General features: G+C 41.9%; 1 protein-coding gene across 1 annotated transcript in view; it reads left to right on the forward strand.

The window, feature by feature from the left end:
- LOC108103164 (carbonic anhydrase-related protein 10) overlaps positions 1-20,141 on the forward strand; it is a 56,471-nt gene that overhangs the window by 29,982 nt on the left and 6,348 nt on the right. Inside the window, exons 3-7 of the mRNA XM_017208545.2 lie at positions 2,968-3,018; positions 6,806-6,942; positions 7,932-8,144; positions 17,528-17,623; positions 18,171-18,392. Of these exons, the coding sequence (XP_017064034.1) occupies positions 2,968-3,018; positions 6,806-6,942; positions 7,932-8,144; positions 17,528-17,623; positions 18,171-18,392 (719 nt within the window). The remainder of the gene's footprint in view (positions 1-2,967; positions 3,019-6,805; positions 6,943-7,931; positions 8,145-17,527; positions 17,624-18,170; positions 18,393-20,141) is intronic.

The following is a 20,141-nucleotide window of genomic DNA, read 5'->3' on the forward strand; positions in this document are numbered from 1 at the left end:
TTGTCGGAGAGACGAGGGAGATGGCGAACCAGACGGGCCAGCAGACAGAAAGTTGTCAACGGCAACTGAAATGATAAGAAAATTTCATTTGTAATTAATACTAAAAGGCGCGACGGCGAAAACAGAGAGGGAAAAATTCTGGCTGGGCGGAAAATGCGAGGCAGCCACAAAAGCGACAACCACAAGCCAAAAAACTAAGGAGGCGGGCATTGCGGGGGCCGTTCAGACGGCTGTGCTGCCATGACATTGACTGCACTGAGAGAAAAGTGTGTTAAGTCTATGAAATTGTGTGTTAAAATGTTAAAATATTTCAATTTTTACATAGAGAAATGGGATAAGTTTTGTGGAATTTGCAAATATTAAAATATTTTCCAGAATTTTTTAAGATTTACAGAAAGCAAATTCAAGACATTTTTGTTGATTTATCTTAAAAATTAATTTAAAAATATTTAAATATTCCCTTGACTTTTACAACTTTTTAAGTTGATAAAAATTCGCTTTGATTTCTTAAAGTCAAGCTAAGCTTAAAGTTACAAAAATGCAAAACCCATTGAGAGTTAGTAATTTCTCGCAGTGTACCCCAGACTGCTGACTTTTTGCCCTGCTCTCTCGCTTTGTCACTTGCCGTTGCTTTGTGCAGCCATAAAAATTTGTTCAACATTTTGTTGCCTTTTATGATTGCGAATGCGAGACCAAGGAGGAATGGATGAAGAAGCCAACACAAGGATCAGATGGTAAACGAGGGCAGAGGGGCAGGAGGGAACGTGCAGCCAGGTGAAAATTTATAAATAGAATTCAATGAACAAACAAAATGAAAGGAGAGTGGGAAGCCAGCAAATTGAATAGAAATTATTCGAGACGTTTTTCTTTTTCTTTTTTTTTTTTGCATTTTTCAAAATAAAAAGCTTAAAAAACTTTGGGCGAAGTGTGTAAATTTGAGAGAATCAAAACACCTACAGCTTAAGGCTAAATTGGAGACTTAGAAGTTGAGAGTTTAAATAAAGTTAACTTTTGGTTTTTAAGTTCTTTCCCAAGGCTTTTCCTTTAGATTTTAATTTAATATAAGAAAGAAAGTCTGTCTGGCAAATAAGTTTGATGTTTGAAATCAATCTTCGAGTATAAATGCCAAATGCTGTTTTATGACTCTCAGTGGGAAAGCCACAATTTGTCGACAGCGGGTTAACTTAACCCTCCTGCCTCAAAGCCCCTTCAGCTGCCAAAGGGTTAAGAGCCGAGAAAGGGTGACTGCAATGACGCTGAGCATTTAGAAATCCATTAATTTCAATCATTGCCCATGACTTTGCATTATTATTATTATTATTGTTATTACTCTCGTTGATGTTGCTCTTGTCGTTGGCTTTTGCCTTTTGCCTTTTGCCTTTTGCCTGTTGGCTGTTGGCTGGCTCTTCCCCTCGTCACAAATTTTCAAGGTTTTTTTCTCCTGGCTTTTTGCCCTTTTTATAAAATATTTCAAAGGGCCAACAAAAAGTAGAGAACTCTGGGTTGTTTTGGCCCAAAGTTTGGCTTGGCCAAATAGTTATAAAAGGGATTTAGCAAGGGGAATTTATTTTTATTTTAGATATTTTTTTGATTTGTCTTTGTTTTAATATATAAAACTTCCTAGTTTTTACCACCTTAAAAGCTACCAATTTCCATAACAATATCAGCCAAAAATGTGTACATTCCCGAAGGAGTCGCTAGGAAATATACCTTCTTCATACCTAATAACACCCTTCAGAAAGTTTCGCAAGAATATCTGGAGTGGAACTCGAGTTCGTTGGGGTTTTTCCTTGGGACCGAAGAACTCCTTGCCGGAAACTACAGTGCATTTCGCACTGCACTTTGTGGGAAAGAAGGAGGACAAGGGGGTCTGGTAACGCGTTTTAATGACTCAACATTTCTTGACTTTGATTCGAGTCGCGGAAGGAAAGAAAGAGTGCAGGTTGCTGGTCCAAAAGGGGTTGCTTTTGGCCAAAGGCATTGGCCCGCTTTTTGTCGGCTGTCAAAATAACAAAGTGCTTCAGCTGCATTCCCGCCAAGCCAGAAAAAAATGAGGTAGTACCGAGGTGGAGGTACAGAAAAAAAAAAGAGGGCCAAAAGGCAAAAAGTGTCGATGAATGTTAAAGTTAACAAGTGACGGAAGTGAATTTACGGGTGGGGGGGGCGAGCAAAAAGAGCAAAGCAGCCGCAAAACAAAAACGAGCCAGCGAACCGGCGAACAAAAAGCGAAAACCAACTCGAACACGAAAAAATTAAAAGGCAAGTAAGCAAAAATCATTTTTACAAAGTGCAGGACACGAAGGATCCCTTACTTAAACATGTTCCAAGCTGAACTGGCATTGCCCTATTAATACTGGAAAAAATGACAGTTTTAAGGGCTAAAATATGGAAGTTATTTATTAGTTTATTAAAGAAAAGATCATGATTAGTTTGGATTGAGATATATATGTTAAAAACATCGGCTAATTTCAGATTTTTTATATAGAAGTTTATTTTTTTAAGTATTTTTAAGACTTTAATTAACATTAACACAAGACAAATGCCTGTTTTTTTAACTCAAATTAAGGTTTAAGGTTTATTCAGGTAACTAAAAGTTCTCATAAAAACATAAATAAATTGAGAAAAACTTACTTAAAGGACCTTAAAGTCAATACTAATAAGTAGAAATAGTAAATAATATGTTAAGTACAAGTCATAAGCTGACTAGTTGGTTTGTTTCTGAAAAATCAACACTTTTATTTTAAAAGGCAACTTTAAATGTTAATGAAAAGGCAAGCCATTAAAATCCCTTGCCACCCCTACGATATTTAAGTCCATGCCTTTGCGCTTTTCCCCAAACATTTACAAGGCATTATAGCCCTGGTAACATATATATTGACCCAATCAGATCTTTGACATGTTCGCGGCTTATATTCATCAACGAGAAAATCGAAATCTGATGCACTCTCCACCGCTTTCTCTTTGCAGTTCTGCTTGCCGTCAGCTGGGAGGATTGGTGGACATACGACGGTATCTCAGGTAAGCTTTAACCAGCCCCCTTTCGCCACCCTTTCGCCGCCTCCGTTTAAGTTTCATAAATACCAACAACAAAGTAAATTTTAATCAAAGCTCAACAATAACCACGGACGGAAGCGGAAAGTAAAATTTCAGCCAACGAGCGGCACGCGTCGCTACAGCAACAAAGTTGAAGGGAAAATGGGTGGGAAAATTCATGAGGGGGGGTCATTTACACCTGCCCCAGGGGGGTGGTGGTCGAGGAAAAGCTAGTGCGATTGTAGTTGTCGTTGTTGTCGGTGTAAAACGATTTTCTCAGCGACTGAAGCTGCACGCGTGAAATGCATGGGAAAAGGAGCCAAAGGAAAATGGATGGGGTGAGAAAATGGAAAATGGTAGATAGGGAGATGGAGATAGGGTGGTAAGGTGGAGGAAAGGCAACGAAAGCAGCGACGAAGCCGATTTGCAGCTGTCAAATGGAAAGGCAGACAAAGTATTCAAAGAGTCCAGGCGGAGAAAGAGAGAACTTTCCTTTTTTCACCATTGTCTGGCGTTGAAACGTGATAAGCAGAGGCCCAGACGGAGACAGAGATAGAGAATGGGTAAGAGACAGAGACAGAGATAGAGATAGAGAAGGAGACAGTGCCCCGAAATGCCATCGCCATCGCCATAGGAGAAATGGAGAACAGTTCGCCATGTGTCACTACTAGCGAAGAAATCGGGGCAAAGGTCCGTGGAGATTATGTCCAGACAGGACAGCAGACAGCCGATAAGCGTTGTTCCATCTCCCTCACACCCTCGCCCCCAATCCTACCTATCTCACTCACTCACTCTATACTCCAGTGGAAACACTCTGCATTCTCCCTTCAGTTCAGGAGCATCTTTCTTAATCTTATTAGAGACACAACGGCGACGCCATTTGCACAAGACAAATGCATAAATAACTTCAAGTGCTTTGAATTTTGAATTGGATTTGGCAAGCAGGGAAAAGAGGAGTGCAAAACGCCAGATAGGTGGCACGAAAATCAAACTTTAAGTGCAGCAAACCGAATTCTGATGGAATTTCAAATGATCTGATGGAGAAAATTAAGTGCTAGAAGGGAAAATAATGAAAATTTATGAGATAAAGAAGATAGTCAACTTTAAAGTACACAGAAAGAGATTATTTTAGGTTGAAATTTAAATATTTATTTCATATTTTTACACCCTCAAGTTAGTGCAGTTTAACCACCGAACAGGTCTAAATCTAAAAATAAGATTGAAACCCCAACTAAGTCTTAAATCGATTTCCATTGAACTTGAAGATCTGATTTTCGCTCGATGTAAGAGCCTGGCAACAGGGGTATCTTGTAACACGTGTTGTCAACAAATTGCAACCGAAATCCGAGGCGAACTTTGTGTCTCTTTTGGCATAAATAAATTTACATAAGCATTGCATGCATGCCGGCTCAGAGGAGGACTCGGAATCCCTCGCCAGGGGAACGCCACTGAGTGTGGCGGTGGAGTAAAAGGATGGGCGACTGGTGGTAAATGGCAAAAGGTTGCCCCCTGAAAAAGACGGCTAAGCCTCAGCTGCAGTTGCAGCTGCAACGTGCCACTTGTTTAACGTGATTTGCACTCCCAACGAGCCAAATAAAAGCGGCCAAACGGAATCAAACGAAGCGTGCTTCATGCCACCGCCTTTAGCCTGCAGCTTGCAGCCTTTAGCCTTTAGCACCAGAGTGTCTGGCTAAAAAAAAAAGAAAACCACCATCACCCGCGAATACCATCCACCACCCACCCATCATGGCAACAGCCCGAACCAGATCCAGATCCAGTCAGCCAAGCCACTAATGTTGTTAATGGCTGCTAAAATAGTTTGGCAATTGCCTCATTGACTCGACTCCAGACCGCAATTTAATAGACTCGAGACTGCAACATCCTCCTCGGCGTTATCTGAAGACTTTGACTAGCACCAACCGATTTTCCTTTTCCCACTCCGCGAGCTGCATTGGCGATGAGCACGTGACACGTTTGGTGAATTCTTCGATTATTTTTCTTTTTAAATGGTTATTAAGTGTTTAAATTACAACTCCTTATGGTTAGTTGATTTTATTTTTAAGAAACATCAACTTGCAGGCCATCTAAACTTCTCTGCTTAAGCCAGCTAAAATGAAAAACCTATAAGATAGCCACGCTCCAGCGGTTTAATTGCTTAACCCATTTAACGCCCGTGGCATCTCCAGTTTTTCATCAGGCGCGCACTGGTTATTTTTCCCACTCTTAGGATTATTTTGCCCGTTCTTCATGCTTTATTTTCATCCGCTTTTCTTTCGGCTTTTCTTTTTGGCTAATGCGATGGCGTCGTTGAGGTCAACAATCGCTTAAACGCGAGTACGTGGCATATCTATGATTGAAGCTCCTGATTGCGGCCTCGCAGCGAACGTGTTGATTCCCAGGGCCCCCCTTTCGCCGCCGCCGCTGCTATCCATATAGCCACACAGCCAGCCCAGGCAGTCAGACAACGTACTACGTGTCGTATACGCAATGCGACTGCAGGCGAAGCATTTTTATGGATATGAACGTGAGGTTGGAGTGGGGTGGGGGGGTTTAAAGTGTGCCATAAATGGGATTACAAGTGGCTGGAACGGAACGGACTCGAATGGAACGGCCAGAAGAGGTTTTAATAATGGGTTGATCCTTGAGCAAGCAAGCGAAAAACATTGCGGAATGAAAGGATAAGCGAAGAATATAAATAAAAACCATAAACTCAATTAAGGCACTCGGTGCGGTATAGGGGAATGGGTAACTGCTCGTCTATGGTATAAAATGGAATGGAACACCTGTTAGTGTGTAATATTTAACCCAGAACGGACTCTTAAGTCCACAAGATGGAGTGCTGTTACCTTAGCATTCAACTATCTTAAGTGCAAAACTGAATAAATTAAGGAAAACTCAAGCCGAAGAATGGGAAATGACATTTTTAGTCGAGGGGAAACCATAAAGCCATCGATTGGATTGTGGCAGATTTAGGATCTTCGAGCAAAAACCAAAATGAAACACTTTCAATTGCTGAAAACACAAGGACCATAGATTATATCAACTCAACAATAGCAACAAAACTGGCCAAAGGATCGACTTGCCCCCGGGAGCTGGCAATAAAAAAAGCTGGCCTATTGTTTTTCGGGGCAGCTCAGCTTGATTTCATATTGCCATAAATTAAGCTGCCAGAGGTTGCCAGATAAAGTTGGTCAAAGCCATGGAAGGGAGATAGAAGTACGTACTGAGAGTGAGACGGCAGATAAAGCTGCAATTTTACTGTGTTAAAGTGGGTCGTGGAAATGGGGGAAATGAAGTAAAGGGAATGGCGAATGGGGGACTGTGATTGGGAGGAAAACTAAGCAAACCGCACAAAATTAAACAAGTCTGGGGACTTGGAAGCGGGTCTATATGGCTTAGTCGTGTGGCCAGAATCAAACAGACGCAAAACCAACCAAAAAGCAGAGAAAAAAACAAAACTAAACCAACGCAGTCCAACACCTATGCAGATGCAGACAAATATTGTAATGGCCTCTGGCCCCATGACTTTTTCCCACTACCCCCCACTACCCTCCGTTTTTGCCATTATGCAATTTGTGGCAGGTTTTTGCAGCACAGTCCCGTACAGCCCAGCAGAGCCAAGCCAGCCAACAACCCACAATTGTGGTCGGCAAGGAAACTTTGGAAACAGTTTGAGGCAAACTGTAGGGGGGTTCATAAATCTCCGTGCCACCCCTGTCCGGGATCGATCCGAAGGTCTCTCTAATAGAGTACAACCCATTCCTCGTTGCAGGTCCTGCCTTCTGGGGTCTCATCAATCCGGAGTGGTCGCTCTGCAACAAGGGTCGTCGCCAGTCGCCGGTCAATCTGGAGCCACAGCGCCTGCTATTCGATCCCAACTTGAGGCCCATGCACATAGACAAGCACAGGGTGAGTCTGGAGATCTGTCAAGGGTCTCCTCTAGGGTTTAATATGTATTTGCAAATAAGGAAAATATATTTTTTTGCATTTTGTTATGTAAACTATTGGCTTGTGTGCCAAATCATTGAATTTCTAACATTTTTTTGGGGAAATATCTTAACAGAAATTTGTTTTTATATTCGAACTTCTTGCTTATAAGAGGATGATTAAAGGACTTCTATTACTTGTTTTGTTTTCTATGTTATTATATCTTCTATTATATCTACTTTTAACTGCTAAATCCATCACTGATACTTTTTATTTAGAAAGCATTTACTTAATGCCCAAGTATAAAAAGGAAGTAAGGTTGGGTTTGTCATGGATGCCCTAAGGGCTATTTATTTTGTGATATATTCTTCCCCCATGTTACTAATGATCAATATTATTGCATTTTAAATTTACGTTTTAAGAGCAGAGAAAGAAGTCTGTGAAAATGATTCTTTTAGAAAGTTTTTTATGCAAATTTATTCAAATTTATTTCAGTTTTCGAAGTCAGTTTGAAGTCTTAGTTGTATTTAGGGAGTATTTTTTAAGTTTTAAGTTTAATATTACTATTAATAAAAGAGATTAAAAAGGCATATGATTAATATTTAATACTATTAATGATACATTTATGACCTACTGTATCAGATATTTCACTCCTTTTGTGAGTCAAAGATCTTTCATAACTATCTCTGCCTGCCTCTTTGTAAGTTGCTAATAAGTTCTACAGAACATTTTGTATATATTCCACTTCTTATGTTAGGAATAAGCCTACCTATTACTTTCTACTTCTTAACAATTTAGTTTTAAGCCCTCACCAAATGATAGGTCAAAGGGTGATGGCTATCAATGACTAAGCTTATGATTTGAGAGTTCAGACCCATGACTAATGACTCTCTGAATAGGTTTAAGTTACTTTAAGATAACATTATATACACTTTTACAACCTTCTTATATATCGCATTTACCTCTCTTAGATATCCGGACTGATCACTAATACGGGTCACAGCGTTATCTTTACGGCCGGAAATGACACGGTGGCCAACTATGATGGCATGCAGACGCCGGTTAATATATCCGGCGGACCGCTGTCGTACCGCTACCGCTTCCACGAGATCCACATGCACTACGGACTGAACGACCAATTCGGATCGGAGCACAGTGTCGAGGGCTACACGTTCCCGGCGGAGGTGAGTTACACTTGCTCTTTATGCCACTGCCACTGGCGGTGTCACTCTCAATTTCCGGCCCAGGGTGAGGCCTAAATTTAGCATGGGACACTTTGACACTTTTTCAGGGGCTCAAGGCCTCCGATGGATTCTATTTCGGTTCTTTGCCTGTCAACAGATTTCCCTCTTTAACAATTCAATTGTGTCTGCCTCTGTTTCTGGATGGTTGTGTGAGGAGTAGAAGGAGGGTGAAGGAAGTTTTCCAACTTTTCTTGCGTCATTTCATTGCCAGCCTGACATTGTGGCCCTGCGCCAGTGGCTGTAAACTTGTTAGCCCGCCCGCTCAAATATTTACACAGATAAACGAGCGGAAGTGTATTTGATCAGCATTTAATGCAGCAAATGTCGATTTGTCGCAAAAAAAAAAAAAAAACATGAGAGGGGGTGGCAAAGAGACGGGGCCCTGGGGTGGCGGCAAATAAAATAAATAACAAAGTCAAAAAAGTCAAGAGCTCGGCTTCTTTGTCTGGAGTTCTCGACGTTATCATCATCAACGCGACGACGTCGTCGCCAGGTTCAACATGTTGGAAATTCGCCCCACTTGTCTGGCGCTTTGATTTGCCGCCCCCCCCAGCCTCAGATTTTCCGCTTTTCCACTTTACCGCCCCCAAGGCAGTCCGCATCATTCACACTTTTTCGGAGAAGGAATATTTTAGAAGGCGGCTTAGTTAGGTTTCTATATTGTAAGAAGTTTAGTGGACAGATTTAGATTTTTGAAATAATATTTCTGATTTTCCATACTGCTGTTTTATATTTTTAAAAAATATTGTTTATCATATTTTTAAGCTACTTTGAAACAGAATTTTAAAGTAATTTTAAACAAAAATATTTCTGATTTTATAGGATAGTTAAATATAGATTTGTGATCACCAGATTTCCTTTACTCTCTCTTATAGATTTCCAAGATTTCCAAGAGAAAATCTTAGCAATTTAAGTGAATGATTTGGAGAAGCGTTTCCCTCTTGATTCTCACAGCCTGCTCCTGATGGCTGATGATTTTGTATTGTTTTATTTGTACATTGTTTTCGGGAAGCAGGAGAGGGACATATTTATGTGTCATATAGCAGGCAGGCAGGCAGAGGGGGCAGGCGATTCGCTTAGACACCTTGTCTGTTTTATGCAACCTCCCCCCTGGATTTTCCGGAATGTACACATGCGTGCTCTCGCCCCCTTGTTTGCTGTTTGTCAAATATGATTTAACCTCTCGGAGTCCGTGTTTTGTTCATTTTGATGTCAAGTTCACACACAGGCTCGCTTCAGTTGATTTGCGAGCACGTTATTAAAAATATGTAAATACCCGCGACTTTCAACAAAGGATTCTGTTCTGTTTGCCTGCCTGGCACTCAGCCACCGCCACCGCCTACGTCTTGGCTGGTTATTTATTACTCGAGATTTATAACTAAGTGCCAGTGTTCTCCATTGACTCAATGACTCCTGAGAATGTGGCTGGAATCCCTAATCTCTGACAAATTTCACTGGCCAGATGTTCATTAATTAAAACACATTTCTTGCGGCCCCAACAGCTGTTGCTCCTCCGAATTAGTTATTGTCTAGTGTTAATGAACCCATAACTTTTGTCCTGCCAGCATATTGGGAAAATACATTGGCCATTTTATGGGCCCATGTCCTACATGCTTGGCACATCACAAACTTGGCCAATAAATGTTTGATCAATGCTGAACTAGTTAGGGGCGATGGTTTCATAGTTTGACAGCCATTTCGGAAGATTTTGGTAGTGCCGAATATTGGAGATTGAAATATCTTAATCTTAGAGGCATGTCATTTTGGTGTAGCAGTTCGGAGAGTGTAGTTTGTAGGCTCTTCAAGTGCAGAAATCACAATGATAGTGCCACTCTGATATAGGATAAGTTATGCTCCTCTGCAAGAGATAATCCCACATTTGTGATATCTCAGTTCCGGCTAATAAGAGATCTTTCAGATGGAGGGGTTTCCCTCCACAAAGCAAATTCCCGAAATCAAGAATCCTCCGTGGCGCTTTTTTAAGAACCTCTCAGTGGCAAAGAGTGCTCCGCTCCCGAGGGTTAATCCTGTCGTGCGTCTGTCTGGTCCTTGGCCACTTGACTTGACTCGAGTTGAGTTGAGACGGGTTGAGACGGGTTGAGTTGCGTTTGCCTGAGTGATGTGCGACACAGTTTTCATTTTCATTTTGCAGTCGCATTTCCATTTTCGTTTTGGTCATGCGGCGCTTTTGTCTGCTTCTCCTTCTGATTTCCCTCTGATTTTCCCGTTGCTTTTCCTTTTTGCTGCCAGGCAATCAAAAAGTGAGCCGCAGCTGCCACAACAAACTGTAGACTGTCGTCTGTCGACTACCGACAACCGACTGCAGACGACAAACAAATAACGTTATAAATCTGTTGCATGTCAGCAGTTGGTGGCTGGCAACCTTTAACCCCCGACATCCAGCTACCGCCAATGTCAACGCAAATTAATTAGAAACCCGCCCAGGGGTGAAGCCGGCTCTCTTTTCGCGAGTGACAAAGTGTGCCGTGTATTTCGGTTAAATTACTTCGACTACTGCAGCCGCACAGCATCGCAGACTCCAATTTCCCCGCCTGGGGGCCTCCAGAAGCTCAACAATTCACTGCTCAGCCTCGATTTGTACTCTTGTGCCAACAATCGGGTGATTAAAACGCATTCTGTCAGTCTGCCTTCTCGGCTTAAGCCCAAAGTGACAAACAATTGCCAAACTGAAATGGGAGACTGAAGCGGAGTCGGAGACCCACTTGGAAACTACTTTTCAACGAGGCAAAGAATCTAGTAAAAAAAAATGCAAAATCGGAATATAAACTATCAATGCTGATTTCTAAGTGCAGTGAAGAATCAAATTTAATTTGTCTCTTAACTTGTGGAATCAAGCAAGGCTTCGTACTGAGATATTAACTTAAAAATAAGTACAAGCAGAAATTTAGCAGGATTTTTCCTAAGTAGACTTCATAGAGTCAAGCTAAAAATTGGTTTGTAAACTTCGATATCGTTCCTGTCCGAAAAAATAAACAATATCGGGAAGATGGCCCAATTAACTCATCGTCGAAATATGACCAGAGCGGCCAAGGGATCCTGTTCCAGTGGCAGTTCCCCCCGGAAGCCGACAGTAAAGGCATTTCCCGGCCGTAACGAAAGCCGCCTTAATGGCCCCGCCTGGGAATTTGATCTGCCTTAATGAATTCGTAATTGGCAATTTTAATTAATCCCCATGAAATCCGCACAAGATTGCAGCCGTGTCTTGGATTTCGGTAGCCTGTTGTCATTGGATGCCAGTGGCGCACACCTGAAAGGTGTGGCAAGGCGGGCTGAGAGGGGGAGTGGTTTTCCGGGGGATTTTCCGGGTATGCTGCCAGCTATGCGTTATTTCTATTTGCAATGCACAGTTGCCTAATTTTGATTTGTTTTGGGCCGCGGTAATTTAGCACTTGTCTTGTGGCTAAAATTTAATCACCAGAGGTTTGGTTTTTAGTGTGATTGGTGGGTGGGGGGAGTGAGGGGTGGTTGTGATTTAGTGATGGCTGCGTGAGTCCAACTATCGCCTGGGGCATAAGTGATTTGGGGCGTGATTTTCCAGCGACTTTCACCGCACTCTGCGGGTGATTTGCCATCCGGCAGTCACGTGCTCATCGGTAGGCGATCTATAATGTACTGGGTCAGCTTTCCCCTCCCTCCCTAAGCCTCATTCACCCCCACTTAACCCCCTTCGTTATGGTCAGAATCAGCCCCTTTCAATCCCGCCAGCCCGCCAGCCCGCCTGCCTGCCTGCGGTTGGAAACCACGGGCAACACAACCAACAGAAACGACCAACAACCGGCGATGGCTTAACCATTAATTTACGCGCTAACCATGAAGTACTTAAATATACAAATGTATCTGTATCTCTATCTGTGTGCCTGAGTGACTGAGCACGAACGAACGCCAAAATATTTGCTGCTAATGAGGTCGTGCTGTAATTTTAGCGACCCCTCGGCTCCCTCAAACTGTCCTAGTACAACCCCTTTTCGGAAAATCCGTTTAAAGGATAACCAGCAGTCAGCCAGGCTGGCAGTCAGGCAGTCAGGCAGGCGGGCAGCGATTAAAGCACGTTTTTTCCACCTTTTAAAACGCTACTAAGTCGTTAATGGGGGCTGAGTGGATTTTCCGCGGGCGGGTAATGAGTTCGGTGAAGTTCTTGATTGGATTATGATGCCAGGTAAGTCAGGCACTAAGGTGCCAAACTGCCAAGACGGCGTTTAAAGCGGTTGGCTAAGAGAATTCTTCAAGTGCCTTCAAAGTCCAGGCGGTATTATTAGAAGGCGACTGACATGGCGGTTAGTTAAAGCTTCTTGTTTTATGGTTTCTTATAATATTCTTAAAAGTATTTATTTATTTATTTGCTGAAATTTAAAGAGATGGTTCTTAATAAGCTATCTATCAAAATCTTTCCTTTTAGATCCTCGAATGATAAAGTGAGACATATATTGTTGCATACTTTCAGGCATATAGATGTTTTTGTGAGATCCTCATAAAAATTGTTTTCCTTTCATCTCAAATCATTGTCCTAACAATCCTTAGCCGAACATCTCGCATTCCCTTGTTATCCTGCCGGACTACCTTTGCACTCTCAGCGTTTCCATTTGGTCGCGTTTTCAAAACGCCAGCAAATCGCGTTGACCTGCTCTCTTCCCTGTTTTTCAGCTTCTCTCCTTTATCTTTCGCTTTAGTGCCGGGCATAATTAGCCGAAAGTGCTACAAGTGCATCGGGAAAGTGCTCCCAGGAATGAGGGCCCAGACAACCATGACAAACTGCGGCCAGAAATGGAGCGATCTGGGTCCGGTAAATCGGCTCCTTCCTCTGTTTTCCTCCTCAGCTTTCTGCTGTGTGTGTGTGTAAGTGTGTTGGTATGCGTGTTTGACAATGTCCCCAGTGCGTTGTTAAGCTAATTTGCTTCATTTGTCTAGAAAACTGACACAGACCGAAAGGAGGATGGTGGTTGGGCCGAGGGTAGGTGGGGCAGACCAGACATAGGCGGCAAAGTGTTGACATGAGGCCATGTTCTCGGCCTAAACCACCAGGCTTCTGCCCTTCTGCTCCTCTGCTCTTGTGCTCCTGCTGGCCATGGCCAATATTATCGTGCCCGGTCAGTGCAGCACGAAAGCCAAGTCAAGCGGCTGAAGGGCCAAGAATGCCATTTTCCTCGTCCTGAGTCCTTCGTTCTACCACCTCCATCAACATCCCTCCCAGCCAAACCAATAAGCCCACTGTTACCTCTGCTAGGCAAAATATTTGTGTACAGTGGGTGATTTTAAGGGGCAAAGTTGGTTTGTTTTTTGAATATTACAATATGGCTTTGATTTGTCTAAAGATATATATTGAGATATATACTCTCATCGTAACTTTAACTTTGTTAGTTCGATTTACGAAGTTCGACTGTAGAGTAGAGGAAAGTTTAGCAACTTGTTATCTGCATTTATTGGAAATCACAGAAATCGATATGGTTAAGCACCAGCCACAAATTATTGGCAGCTTATCAAAAATCTGAGGACTGAGGACTAGCCAATGATAATGGTTATCGGAATTGCTAACAGCATACGTTTATAAGTTTACTGAGTTGATAATTGATTTAAAATGGATTTAAATCTAGCTGTAATCGGAATTAATTTATGACAATAGAAAGTACTTGAGAAGATAATGAAGATATTAGAATGTATAAAAGATATAGAAAGTTCTTAAAATATTTCATAAATTCAAAGATATTTATAAGCCCTTAAAGTACCCCCACTTACTCCGATTCACCCCACTGTCTGTCCCAGCTTATTGACTGCAGAAGGACTGTGTGATGGGGTTTATGAGGCAGAAGGACCCACTGTGCTGGCCAGGCAAAGTTTCAGCAGCTGGCGTCGCGACGGTCGCTTTGACTCCTGCTCCTGCTCCTGCTGTGGGGTTAAAATGTGGGCGAAAGGCAGTGGGAGAAGGGAGGAGGGTGAGCTGGCCAAGGACTGTGGACTACTGACTAGGCCTGAGTCTGGGGCTCTGGGCTCTGGGCTCTACGGTCTGTGGAATCCATGCAGTGAAAACATGTGTAATTGATCTGATTAAGTTGCCTTTGCTCTGCGTGTGTCTATCTGTTTGTCAGTGTGTGTGTGTGTGAGTATGTGTTTATGTGTGTTGGCCAGCTTTTCTGCCTCTAGTGGTGTGTGTATGTGTGTGCGTTGGCCAAGAAATATGCCAGAGGAGCTGGCTTTGTTCAAACAAACACTAGAGGGAAAAGGAAAGCGGGGATCAGGGAACGGGGAACGGGGAACGAGGAACTAAGAACGAGGCATCCCCAAACACCGCTTAGGCTTTTGGCTCTTTGCGTTTTGGCCGGCTTGTTGTCCGGCTATTTGCTGGTACTTACACTATTTGCCCTTGTTGTTGTTATTACCATTATTGTTGTAGCCTGGATCTGCTGTTGTTGTTGTTGTTGTCTTTATCCGTAAGTATCGTATTTGTTGCTGCCACCCAGACACACTGCTTGTATTTATTTGCTTTGCCACAGGCTTTGGCTGTTTAATGAAACGGAAATATAACATTTTAGTTTGCGGTCAAATATTGTATAATTTTCCGCTCACCCATACTGCTTCTGTTTCGCATTTGCCACACTAAGCACACACACACACACACAGAAAGAAAAGGAGGGGGCGGTTCATTGGCTTTTATGATTCAATTTCATAGATATTAGGCCGAAGGTGTGAAGGTATTAGAAATTAAGCAGGGTAAATGGTTTATATATTGCGAAAATCAATTTACAGGTCGCGTGGGAGGCGGGGAAAAACTTTAAATTGATTTAAAGACTATATTGGTTTGAGTCAATCGGTTTAGTTATATTTTCAACTCAGCTTAAAGTAAAGAAATAATCATTTAGTTCTTAAATCTCTCTCAAAACTTTCCAAAACTACGCCAAGCTTCGTGATAATGACTCTCCTTCTTCATTGCCGACATATTTGCCTTGTATATATATGTTTATTTTTTGTCAAAAATATATTATTAAATACTTGTTTATTCAAACGTGGCTAAACTAAACTCGTCTACACCAACTTTCGTAGTTTGGAAACAAGTTTTTTCTTCTAAATTTTTAATTACCAACAAAAAGTGCGCCATCTGGTGTTCAAGTGGCAAAGCTGCTTGTTCAGTTTTCTCATGCAGTTAACACCCGGGATTGGCTCTAGCTACATATTTCGGTCGTCTAAGAGCAGGAAGCATTTTTGTGTGAATGAACATAGCTTGTGCTTGGACTGTGGCCAGTCCTTGAGGCCGAAACGGGGGAAGGACGATAAGGACCCAACCATCTTCAGTTTGCCATGGTCTCGTCAAAATTTCATTTGCATCTGCATTACCAAATATACTTAAGTGTATGTACATATATGCAGGGACAGTGCGTTTCGTGACTAACTAGCTGGAGAATCACAAATTAAGTTACTAGTATCTTCTGGCTAAGAAGTTTATAGAGTTCCCATTGTGATTTCTCAATCACCTTTGATGGCTTTTTATTTCTTAAAATTTTGTTAAATATTTGAAGATTTTTTATAGTCTTTAGCTTACGAAACGCACTGTACACGCCGAGTTCTTCATTTTTGATAGAAACTTCTCTTCTATTTGCATTAGTTGCCATTTTTCCCACCCAACTTGCCGCCTCTTTTCCGCTGCTCTGGCAATTGCAACTTCACCAAACACTCGGGAAAAGGAACTTTGGGAAATTTTAATTTAATTTAATTTTTATTTGCCTTGCTGGGCACACATTAAAATTGCAGCATGTAGTTTTTTAATATTTAAATGCACGCCTCACCGCCCCCTTCCCCCGGCCCAGTTCCTTGCTTTTTCCAGCCATTCTCCTTTTGGTTCGTGCAATTCCCAGGGAAAAAGAAGAGTTAAAAGTCGGGACAGGACATGTGAAAGGTCCAGGGGTGGGGAGGGGAAGATGGTTTGGCAGGACCACTACTATTAACTGCCCAGCGCCTACGGCCACGCCCACTGGCCATCCGTGTGTGTGTGTGTGTGTGCTCTCTGCTATTATTATTATTATTTTCACTATTGTCTGCAGCATTTCCTTCCGCTCGGTGCGTCTGGTCTGGTCAACCAGCGAATGCACTCACACCTACACCTCTTCACTCACACACTTCCGTGCACACACACACATACAGAGGAACACACTCACTCGCACGTCGAGAAACAAACATATCCCCGAACCCAAATCCCCCCGAAATCCATGTACACATGTTACACAAGCTCACAAACAATTGCAGGGGATGCTCGAGAAGTAAACTTAAATGGAAGTTCAGGGCAAGGGCTGGGTTGATTTTCTAAGGAATTTAAGATATATGTTTATCCATTAAAAGATACAACATTTAAACGGAAAATATATGTTCTTTGTATATGCTTAATTATTTATATAATATTTGTAAGTCATCGAAACCTTTAGAGCCCATCTTTAGGAGGTATCTAAAAGTTAACTAAGATTGGTTTTTATTCCAAGTTACCTTTATAAAAAGGCTAAAAAATATACATCTTTAACAGCATTCCATACTTTTGTTATGTTTTTAAAAATGTTTTAAGTCTTCTATATTATATAGATACCCCATTATCCACCGATAACTTATAAAAGAATCTTCTTTAGTCGCCTAACACCTCGTGCAACCCTCGCTTTAAGCATTCGTTGTAGGATTCATTTTGTGGTGTCGACTCCTGCTTTCCTCTTTCTACTTTCTCATACGCTTCCTTCTCCTCCTTTCTCCCCTCTTTCCCTTAGATCTTCTTCATCTGTAGGCGTTTTGTTGTCGACATGAAACAAAAGTGCAAATGCACATGAGACTGTGTGAGTGTGTTTGAGTGTAGGAGTTTGAGGGTGGTTGGCCCTTTTGGTGTCTTGGCTAAAAGCAAAATATTTGCTGTTTTTGTTGCTTGATCTTCTCTCCAAACTCCGAATGTGTGTGTGTGTGTGTTTGGCCACGTGTTTTAGTGTTTGTGTTTGTGCTTGTATTTGTGTGCATTTTGTTGATAGTTGGGATTATTTTGGGGCAATTTATGCGAAACAAGGCGAAAGCTTTCGTTGACCCCTGCCACGCCCCCTGGTTGTATGGTTGCTTGTCACCGCCTCTGTATGCATTTGGGCTTAAATTGAGCAACAATAAAGTTTTGGCCACAGCACACAAGAAATAAAGAATGGAGGCAGGACACCCAAAAAAACGAAGAAAGAATTCTCTAGTCCTTTGCCATATCTCACTCCGGTCTCTCATTCTGTCTCTTTCTCTTTCTCTCTCTTTCTCCATACATATATATTACCCCTGCTGACTCTTCATTCCCCTTCTGCCTTCCCCAGATACAAATATTCGGCTACAACTCCCAGCTGTATGCAAATTTCTCAGATGCCCTCAATCGCGCCCAGGGCATCGTCGGCGTCTCCATTCTCCTGCAGGTAAGTAATGTCCCAAGTTGGTCAAAATTCATAACCGATAAATAAACAAAGGCCACCATTAAAGCGATGAATTATTAACTTATTTATGATTTCTTATGTTGCATATGAAGTTTTATTAATCTTTAAATACTGCAGCTTAAACTTGTGGGTTTATTTTTTAAAAATATTTGTGATGCCTTCAAGAAAACTTTAATTCACTCGAAATAAGAAAGAATGAAGCTTATATGAGGATATTCCATTATAAAAAAGTGTAAAATAAACTACTTAAAACTTATTACTAACGACCTATATGAGCCAGTAAGCCCAGTAATATGTGATATCTAATGTTATCAAATCATAATCACCTTCTAAGTTAAATTTTTCCTTTGTTTTTAACACTACTTTTAAGGAGACTTTTTAAAATAGGCTTAGAAACTTAGAAATATATAAAGTTAAGACATTTTTAAAAGCATTTTCCATTGATTTGTTTTACATTATTACTCTATGCTGATACCTATCTGTTTTGCTATTAAAAATGGTTATTATAAAACTCTCTCATATTCCTTAGCTGGGTGACCTCTCGAACCCAGAGCTGCGCATGCTCACCGATCAGCTGGAGCGCATTCGGTATGGCGGCGATGAGGCTTTTGTCAAGCGACTCTCCATTCGCGGTTTGCTTCCGGATACGGATCACTACATGACCTACGATGGATCCACAACGGCACCAGCCTGCCACGAAACAGTCACTTGGGTGGTGCTCAACAAGCCCATCTACATCACAAAGCAACAGGTGAATAAAGTTTACTAAAATAATTATGGTTTATCATTTATTATGGAATTAGAAATAAGTTAAGGACCTAACCTACACTAAAGCAGGACATATACAGCTTATCAAACTACTCTCTCATTTCTCGTAAATAACAAATTCTAACTCGATTGGACAAAAACCTTAATTAGTTCAAAACTAACAAAATAATTCCCCCAAATTAAAATAGCTTTACTTGGTGACTATTCTCAGCACAAGTTAAAACGTAAAAAATAACCATTTTCCAACCGAATTCATCAAGTCGCTTTCCCGCTCCACTCCACCTTCCACCTTCCACCCCAACCCCAAAAAAGAGAACATTTTGAGTGATGAGCACCTTAATGTTTGTTAATTAGTATACAGTGCTCCGATGTCCGCTGCTCCCCGGCTTCTTCTGTTTTATTAGCTAATTTCATTTAAGTTTTAAATTGAGTTGCTGCTGCTGCTGCTGCTGCTGCCTCTGCTGGAGGAGCAACAAAGTGGATAGTGTCCATAACTCAAAGGAATGGCGAACAGCGAGCAGTGAGCAGTGAGCAGCGAGGAGCACACACACACATTCAACAGAAACACAGAGAAAGAGGGAAAAAATTTAACACAAATGTTTATTAAGTGCAGCGCTGTAATAAAGACGCCAGCGGTAGGTGGATGGTGGGCGGTTTCTGTGGAGCGGTTGAATGGTGGCCAGCGGCATACGTGTAAACAATGTAAACAGGGCGGGCGGAAAAAGAGACACACACACACATGCACACACACATGCACATGCACATGCACACGCGACTGCAGCAGGCAGACTCATAAAAACTTCAACAAGCTCAATGGCACCCATGGGCACATGATTACAACTTGTGGCAGCCGTGGAGGACTCCGGTCCACGATTCTCCGGCAACGTAATTTACTGGCTGCACCGCACTCACACACACAGTCGCGTACTGTGGGAGAAAGAGAAGGCAAAATAGAGGCAAAAGGAGAAGGAGAAAGGATAGAGACGGCAGACAGCGACAGCACCTTGCTGGCAAAACATAATTTACCAAATTAAAGTAACACCAGTGGGCCAGAGGGGGTGAAATCGGCACTGGTAGCACAGGAAGCTGCGCGACATGAGCTGAAATTGCAATTAACCCATTAACGTGCGCTCTGTCATAGCCGGAAAGGGAAGACGATAGCGACCAAAGGGTTAAAGGTTTTCACACCGGCTCTTAAACGGAGTTACAACCTTCTGGAAAATCAGACACTAAATGAATTTTTCGTTTTTTATGCTAATATTTAATTAAAATGATTCTCGAAATGACTATAACCTGCGCCAGAAAGTGTAAAACGATTGGATTTAAACACAAAAATAAGATGAATTGATCCTAAAAGGCTGAAAGTAACTTAAAACTAACTTAAGTTTAAAATTCTTACACATTTTAAGCTACTTATTGGCTCTTTTACAAAATTTTAACATACTTTTCTCAATTCGGGCTTAAACTATCATTTGCATCGCTTTAGATTCCCTGTTTATTACGAAACCTCTTAATTTTAAAACCGCAAACCAGTCCGAAACGGGCTTTAATCCTTGAGTGCCATTTAGTGTAGCATACTTTCGGGACAGCCGAACATACACACACACACACACACGCACGCATTCACTTAAACCCAACTTAATTCACACTTGAACGGGCACTCCCTGGGGGGAGTAACCTGTTACCGCCCACCGGCGAAGAGAACCCTTAACCCACTGAAGCCCCCGCTCTC

This window comes from Drosophila eugracilis, unplaced genomic scaffold, assembly GCF_018153835.1.
Source record: "Drosophila eugracilis isolate 14026-0451.02 unplaced genomic scaffold, ASM1815383v1 contig_649, whole genome shotgun sequence".
Classification (NCBI taxonomy): Eukaryota; Metazoa; Arthropoda; class Insecta; order Diptera; family Drosophilidae; genus Drosophila; species Drosophila eugracilis.